An 8,054-nucleotide genomic window follows, 5' to 3' on the forward strand; every position below is an offset into this window, starting at 1 on the left:
CATATAAAAACCAGACCATTAGAATAGGTACTCGTTCAAATATATCAAAAAATCGGTCCACCTAAACCGGTTTCACCCCTACTACTCACTGGATGAGTTATACCTTCTTTTTTATTACAAAACTTCACAGCTTTATATTAAAAACACAAAATGTGTATATCAGAATAGATCAAACACGTAAAAAACATCATCAAATAGATTAAAATGATATAAAAAATATTAATGTTTCATCAAATTTCAAGATAAATCGAAAAACCTCATCATAACTTAGAACATATCTCAAGAACAGGTGGCAGTTTGCAGAAACTAAACAACTGTCTATATAATGGCAGAAGTCATTTAGTGGATTAAGCTTTCATTACACTATATTATTTGATGTAGAAGACACATTTACTTTTAGTCCAAAAATAAATATGTTGTGTTTTAACCCCAAACTTTCATCTTCAAGGTATGTAAATCTCTGGACTAGAGTCAATCGTGGTTGACTAAGATTTTATGATCTAGAACCGGCAGCTCTTTGGATAAGGTGGTCAAGGGCGTGTCTTGAGATTTGAGAAGTATATCAGTCATGTGTTTCATGTGGTTAGTAACGGGGTACTAGCTTGTACTCAGTGTTGCCATGATTACAAATCACATAGTTAATCTTCTTCACCTCCATTTAAACGTGGGTGTACAATACCTCATTTAGAGCGTGTGTAATCCGTATAGGTTCAGTTCTAGAACGCCAAGTTGCTACTGTGAGTCTGTGACACTTGTTAGTATATCTTAAAAATGAAAAGAAAACGTAACGGAATTTGATTTTTCTCCTCTCCCCCGTTTCTATATGAACAAGAAAACTAAACTTCAAAGTTTTCATCTTCACAACTTCTCTCTCTCTCTCATCGGACAACTACACATAAATTGACAAAATCACAATCCCCTCCACAAATTAAGCACTTTCCCAGCTCCCTCAATTATTATTCACTCTCTTCTGCTTTTCTTCACTTTCCAAACCCAAACTCTCTCTCTCTTTCTCTCTCTAGTTTCATGACACAACCAAACGGGGTAGATGTTCATATTACTAACAAATCTTCAAAGAAATCAGATCTTTCATCAGAGAAGAACAATCAAGAAGATTATCCAGCACAATCATATAATCTACCTAAACAAGAACAAGTCAATTGGTTAAACAATAATGCTTTATTCGAAAGAAAAGGATCAATTCGAAGAAACTCAAATTCAAATACAATTTCTCATTCTTCTTCTTCAACTTCTCAACGTTTCTACTTCAATTTCAAATCTAAAACATCAATCATTGGTCTTCCTCAAACACAAAACTCAAATTTCATTGATTGTAGTAAAGTTCGAAGAAATTCTAAACCTTCAAAAGCAAGATTCTTTCCTAAAATATCAAGATCAAGATCATCCGGGAAATCTTCTTCTTCTGGGCCTCCTCCTAGTGAACCTTCCTCACCTAAAGTTTCTTGTATTGGAAGAGTTAGGTCAAAGAAAGAAACTATCATCGCTAGAAGCCGTAGTTTGAGATTTCGTAATCGGTCTATTACTGATGAAACGCCGCCGGTTCAATCGGCTTTAATTAAACCGGAGAAAACTCCGTTCTGGTCAAAAGTCAGAATTATTCTTCGGATCGGTGAGAAGAAGAATAAAAATAATAATAGTAGTACTGATGATGGCGATGGTTTGACGGAATCGCCGCCGCGGAAGACGAAAAAGAACGTGACGGAAGCGAAACACAAGGAAATTACATCAAAGCCTGTGTCTGAACCGCCGCGGTTGGGTGGGTTGAAACGGTTTTCATCTGGAAGAAAGTCCGAGTCGTGGGGTGGTTGTGAGTTGGATTTTGGTGGCGAAGACGATTCTGACTCGCCGCCTGAACCATCACCACCTGTTTCGGTGTTTAGTCGACGAGGGGTAGGTCAACCTCAGAGACTTGACTGTTATCGCGACTTGGAATTAATGGGTCCAGCTTCTGTTTGATATCTTACGTGGCAAAATAGACGGATACCAGTCGTGCCACGTAATGCTTGGTGGGCCTACCTTGTGAAAATGATTTCGTTGTTATACTTTTTGAATGATTAAGTTTGCTTTTGAGGAAACTGTTTCGAACTTTTCTCTTTTTGTCATTATATAAATGTTAAAAATGGGGATTATAGTTTTGTACATGAAAAAGATTATGAAGAAGATATAGTGTTTATTGAAAAAGGGATGGTCATGATTTTGTGAATGAGTATGTGGGATTATTAAATTTCTATAGTTGTAAGTTATTTCCTATTGAATTTTTCCACTTTCCTTTTCGTATAGACATATTCAAATCGAATATACCAACGTATTTACTAATGTTTTTTTTTTGTTGCAAATTTACTAATGGTATTATCAGACGATTAGTCTTTTTCTTATATATCTAGAGTCTAATTCGTGTTTAGAAAAAAAAAAAAAACAAAACCTTCATCTTTTTAATAGATAATGACATCTATTCTTACCAACACAAACCTCTCCCCTAAATAGTCAATGAGAATAATTAGGTAAAAAAATTTCTAATAAATGAACCAAATATATTAGAAAATGACATGATAAAAGGTCAACTAATTTCAAATTTCTAATCAGTACCGTCAATTCTTGCAAATGTTCTTCGATCACATTGAGTATGAAAAAAAAAAGATTCATTGATGTCTCAGAAATCTAAAACTAAAATACGTAACATTTCTGAAAGCTACAGTTTATGAATGGAGTCTAAGCAGCTGCCACAGCTACTTGTTTCTTGTGCCAAGAAACCACATCTTTGTACGCAACATCGCCTCCAAAAATATCCAAAGCGCTTCCAACAGTAACATCTACACGTCCCATTCCTGCTACCTTTATCTTCTCCAGATCAGCCATTGTTGTCACTCCACCAGCATAAGTTACCGGAATCTAACACAAAACCAACCAAATTTTTCATTTTCCGGACCAACAAGGTCAAAGCCCAACTATTTTCAGTAGAGAAATACACATGTTATCACCAAAGTAAAAGTGTCTTCACGATACATAAGTTAAGAAATTTAAATGTGAGCTTAGTGATTATGATGTAGAGATTTGATTTGGAAGATTGAAAGTCGAATGTTTACGTACAGGTGAATACTTTCCGAGCAATGCCACAAGCTCCTCATCAATTCCTAGTCTGTAACATACACAAGCAGCCAACAACTACTTAAGTATGCAGGCCTAATGAAACACAAACCATGTATTTGAGACTAACCTTTTCCCCTCGACATCGACTCCATGAACTAGAAACTCGTCTGCATAAGTAGCAAGAAAATCTAAAGATTTTTCATCAACATATACTTCACTGAACTTCTGCCATCTATCAGTGACAACTGCATATTTCCCATCCTGCATATAAAAGTTGTTGGAGATACGCAACTCAAAGGCTCGAAGTAAATTAACTTTCGAAAAATTCTGGAATCTCTCAGCTACCTAAAGTTGGAAGTTATACTTGATGATGTCAAGCGATTTGGTAATATACATAAAGTTTGGTCCATACGACTATAAGTGCCCGACTCCTAAGTTCAAACCGTCTTATTATGTGGATGTGTACTTGGGTCTATCATAACCAAAACTCTGAGTCGGATGATCATAATAGTTAAAGGAAGAAAAATATTTATGAAAATGAGATGATTAAGATGGGTCTACAAAATAAGAAGTGGCAGCACGCCCTTGGATTTCTTTTATTACTACAACTAAAATTGTGTACTTACGGTTTAAAAATGCGTTCTCCTCGATCAACAAAAAACGAGCTTTGATTTGAAAGAACTATTGCAATAACTTTATTTTCAGCTCAAGGGAGAAATACAACAACCATAAAAGTTTACAATAGTTTACCAGCATTGCAATCTGCTGAAACTACAGGATGCAGCATGTATAGTAGCTCATTAAACTAGGCATACGATGAAGATTCAACCGAAATACATCTATGGGGTAGAAGCAACATAGAACACTCGTACCTTCTTTCTGCAGCTAAGATCTAAGACCAGCCGCTGCTTTCCAACCATGTTGACAAGATCTTTGAGTCGTTCAAGCTCCATTTGTCCATTGTTAAAGACAAACTGCATGAGGATGAGATCAAGAAGAATTATTAAATCTACAGAACCTAACCAAACACGTTAATGAATGAAAACCCAATTGACTGAAAACAGTAACACGAAGTTCATCTTGTTCCTTTTTGCTACTACACAACCATCTATAATGCTGCATTTCCCTAAAAGACCTTCTAAGTTCTAACCACCGGCCTGAAATTCTTCAGTGAATGAGTTATAAAGAAAATAAAATAGTAACACAAATGAAAAGTTTCTTTTTTTTTTGAAAAGAAGATTCAATTAAACGAAAAGAAACTATACAATAGCGGAGGGAGAGAAGAAAAGGGTTGGTTCAGTTATGCGACATTCACATAACCCAAGCCTCCCAATTCCTAACTACATCCAAAAAAGAAGAAAATTTAAAATTGTAAACACCACTAATCCAATAGTGGATAGTCCCTTTCACATCTTCCACATCAACTGTCGAGAATAGGTTTGAATCCTTAAAAATCTTATCATTCCGGTCCTTCCATAGACACCAGACTATAGCTACCGGCACCAAGTTCCAAATATCCTTTTTGGTTCCGGATTTCTTCAACCCATTCCACTGTTCGAACATGTTAATAATAGTGTTTGGTCTGCACCAATGAACTTTCAGGGAGGTCCCAAAATAGTCCCATAGGTCTGAAGCTACCTTACATCTAAGGAACAAGTGATCAAGCGATTCCTCCTCGCCTTTGCATAAAATGCATCTGTTTGCCATTTGAAATCCTCTATGTTGAAGCGATTCTACTGTAGGCACTCTTCTAATGAAGATAGCCCACACCAGGAAGATTACCCTAGGAGGTGTATGTTTACAATGGAGGATGTTTACTTGGTTTAAGCTCAAAATTTGTTCGGAAGACGAGATCCTATCATAGCACTCCTTCACACTCAGTGCTTTATCCGTTCCTTCCTTCCAAACTCTCTTGTCCTTTTCGTTGTTCAGCTGAAACCCATGTAAGAATTCGCACAATGCCACATAATGGGGCACCTCCCAGTCATTTAGATTTCTCCTTGTGCGCACATGCCAACTTGAGTGCTCCCTATCAAATATATCACTTACCCAAGCCTTTTGGTCTACCGTGATGTCGAAGATCATAGGAAATCTGTCTTTTAACCTACCATTCCCCGTCCAGTCTTCTAGCCAAAAGAGAATAGACTCCCCGTTTCCGTACTTCCATCTAGTAAATGAAAAGTTTCTTATAGTTGATGAAATGTTTTAAGCTAAGCTAACAATGAAAAAAGATTCTTATCAGGTCTAGAATTTAAAATAGGAAAAAGTAGTTCCAGCCATTAGTAATTTTCAAAACGAGGGAAACAAATTTGGGCATTGGACATAAAATACAAATGTTAGTTTGGATAAGCAAGCGAAAGGACGGATGAACTTCAGTATTACAACATTATCATGTTCATATATGATCATTACAGATGGCTATTTCAAACTACAGATGGATCACATACCGAGGTCACAATGACATGGGAAGCCCCCTCATTGAGGTAACTTAAAGCGTTATCTGAATTGATCCCACCACCAACTTGTAGACCGCCTAGAAGTGACCATTCCTCATAGTACAGAGGAAAAATCTGTCAGCTCAAATATGTTATAAACATAAGAAAATAAAGGTAAAGATTGGAGTGCTCATGTTGAGGTAGGTCTTTGAAGTTTGAAGCATAAAATAATAATGAAAAAAAGTGACTCGTAAATTAATAACATTCTAATAGAAGCAACCGTTTAGGTGCCTGTTCTGGTAGGCATTAGCTCATCAGTATGTGTGTTCTGTATCTGTAAGACATGACAGTACGGAAAATAGCAACTACCCCAGGGTACTAGGTTTTAGGGGTCGGTTAGCTAAGATGCTTCAATACATTCCTGTTACTCAAGCTACAAAATAATCCATGAGCAAAATAGAGCCCAAATTCATGGATTTATCAACAAAATAACAGGAAAAAGTGAAACATAGAAGCTAATGGACATGCAATGTCACTTGAAACAACACTAGGAAAACCATTCACAGCAACCAAGGGAGGTGATAGCTACCAGGATAGGCACGCAATGCTTCAATTGCTGCAGATTTGCTCAAGGCATCTCCACCTAGCATTATAACATGACCACCGGTAAGTCCGTCATTCTTATACAAACTTGCAAATTCGCTAGCTGACTTATCTGATTCAAAATTCGTCACCAGAGCAGAAGCTTCGTCTTTTGAATCCCGAAGAGTAGATCCAACTATTTGCTTCACTTTCCCCTAAATCAATTCAAGTTTCGGCGAATAATAGTAAGACAAAAAGCACCTCCATTTGAAGATGTAAAAATTGGCAATACAAACCTAACATAACAGCTACTCCTACTAACAACATCCAGTATAGGTTGCCGTGGCCTGAAATATCAACTGTTAGACCAAGAGTGCCTAATTGAATGACTAGGGCATCAATCCAAGAAGTATAACTAGTTAAAAGTCTGCCTTTTCTTTCCTGTCATCCTAACCTTCAGACCATGTTTGGCGTGCAAGAAAAGAATGTGGTTACCAAGGAATAACAATACTTTAATATATTATTTGGTTTGGTGAGGAATATGATTGCTACCGATTGCTTTTGTCCGTAGATTATTTATTTGACAATTACAAGAAAAAGGGAGCCACTACCCCACCCTCTCCCTGTGTTTCAGGTTCCCCATTTAGTAGGAATCACATTCCTCCTCAGAATGTGATTCCTGGCTCATTCACGCCCACCAGAAACACTGTTCCAGTATGTCATTCCTGGCAAACGCATTTCAACGCCATCTTCAAAACATGGCCTCAAAAGAAATGAAGTTCTTTGAGAATTGAACAATTACATGATTATCAGTATATTGTGATTTGTCATTTGTGAACAATTTAAGACTAACCCATAAGAACCACAACGTCAAGGTGATAATATAAGCACAAAATGGAATTACAAACGACATATATGAAATCAAATTGTGAAAAATTTAATGGATTTGCACCTTACCTTGTGAATATCAATACAAGGTCGGAAACGAACACCATCACATTTGATAGATAAACGAGATCCTACAAAAATAAATAGGTCAAATTTACTATAGCATTTGTAGCAGAAGTCTGATTCTAAATTACAATTACTGAGTATGAGCAAAAACAAAACATACTGGAGAAATTAGACGGTAAAACCCTAAAAGAACTCCGATTACTGGTACGGGAAATTGCAGAAGTTGATATACGACGCAAAGAACTAATATCTGATGTTGAAGCAGTTGCGGGTTGATAATCTAGAAGACTGAAAATTTCCATATTAACTGCGATTTATGTACTGATCTTGAGAAGGGGCCTGCAGGGGTGAAACCAGGATTTCAAATTAGCTGGGGCAGACTCCTTAAACTAGTTCGAATCAACCGAGTAACAAGTACAAAATCAAAAATCAAACCTAAATCTTATACCCAATTGACTTGCACGAAATTAGCAAATATCTTGTATCAAAATAAACTAGTTCAAACCTAATAAGCAGCAACTAACTAGTTTAAAATCAAATCCTACACCCAAATCCTATCTCTAAACCCTATACCCAAGGGACTTGTATGATTGTTTATTTGTACATCAAATAAACTAACCAAAACCTAAGAAGTAATGAGTGATGAGTATAAACCTAACAAGTTAGTAAGTTACAAGTGAATTTTGTATAATCTATTAAGATTCAAGACCTTAGTGTTAGGGTTTGAAATTTAGAATGAAGATAAACCCATATAGGAGTTACAAACATAATCTGATTTCAATAAAACTAAATTATATAGGAATTATAAAATAAACCCTAACTCTAATAAGATTAAACATTTTCACCTTCAAATTTTAGAGATATTTCCTTCAAGAATCAAAGTCAGTAAAGCTATCTCTTCAATAACTTAGCACAAGAATGAAGAAACCCACGGTGAAATTTCCCAAATTCCTCTCTCAAAATCGGACACAGTAA

The 8,054-nt window shown here is 36.3% G+C and overlaps 2 protein-coding genes across 3 annotated transcripts; one reads left to right on the forward strand and one right to left on the reverse strand.

Moving 5' to 3' along the window:
- Nucleotides 1-1,026: 1,026 nt before the first annotated feature.
- On the forward strand, nucleotides 1,027-1,977 carry LOC147568341 (uncharacterized). The gene has a single exon (XM_086659377.1). The coding sequence runs from the start codon at nucleotides 1,027-1,029 to the stop codon at nucleotides 1,975-1,977; it is 951 nt and encodes a 316-aa protein (XP_086515503.1).
- A 554-nt stretch (nucleotides 1,978-2,531) lies between these two features.
- On the reverse strand, nucleotides 2,532-8,052 carry LOC147568342 (1-(5-phosphoribosyl)-5-[(5-phosphoribosylamino)methylideneamino] imidazole-4-carboxamide isomerase HISN3, chloroplastic-like). Of its 2 annotated transcripts, none has more exons than XM_086654806.1 (9): nucleotides 7,925-8,052; nucleotides 7,240-7,418; nucleotides 7,083-7,144; nucleotides 6,133-6,340; nucleotides 5,556-5,641; nucleotides 3,981-4,082; nucleotides 3,236-3,369; nucleotides 3,109-3,157; nucleotides 2,532-2,910 (listed from the first exon to the last, which is right to left on the reverse strand). In XM_086654806.1, the coding sequence occupies exons 2-9, from the start codon at nucleotides 7,379-7,381 to the stop codon at nucleotides 2,731-2,733; spliced, it is 963 nt and encodes a 320-aa protein (XP_086510932.1). In that variant the 5' UTR covers nucleotides 7,382-7,418; nucleotides 7,925-8,052; the 3' UTR covers nucleotides 2,532-2,730. The 2 variants fall into 2 exon arrangements, with proteins under 2 accessions (XP_086510932.1, XP_086510933.1); XM_086654807.1 differs by having other exon boundaries at nucleotides 7,240-7,468; nucleotides 7,925-8,033.
- Between the last annotated feature and the right edge of the window lie 2 nt (nucleotides 8,053-8,054).

Source organism: Eschscholzia californica, unplaced genomic scaffold (assembly GCF_041429995.1).
Source record: "Eschscholzia californica isolate CP2 unplaced genomic scaffold, dmEscCali1.0.p SCAF_1, whole genome shotgun sequence".
Lineage (NCBI taxonomy): Eukaryota > Viridiplantae > Streptophyta > Magnoliopsida > Ranunculales > Papaveraceae > Eschscholzia > Eschscholzia californica.

What these genes read in the sequence shown, in the direction of transcription:
- LOC147568341 (XM_086659377.1), top strand. Translation starts at nt 1,027, where the DNA reads ATGACACAACCAAACGGGGTAGATGTTCATATTACTAACAAATCTTCA.
- LOC147568342 (XM_086654806.1), bottom strand. Translation starts at nt 7,381, where the DNA reads ATGGAAATTTTCAGTCTTCTAGATTATCAACCCGCAACTGCTTCAACA. An exon ending in TTTACCGTCTAATTTCTCCA is followed by an intron (nt 7,145 to 7,239) that starts GTATGTTTTGTT and finishes TTATTTTTGTAG; the next exon opens with GATCTCGTTTATCTATCAAA. An exon ending in ATCTTAGCTGCAGAAAGAAG is followed by an intron (nt 3,370 to 3,980) that starts GTACGAGTGTTC and finishes TTTTATATGCAG; the next exon opens with GATGGGAAATATGCAGTTGT.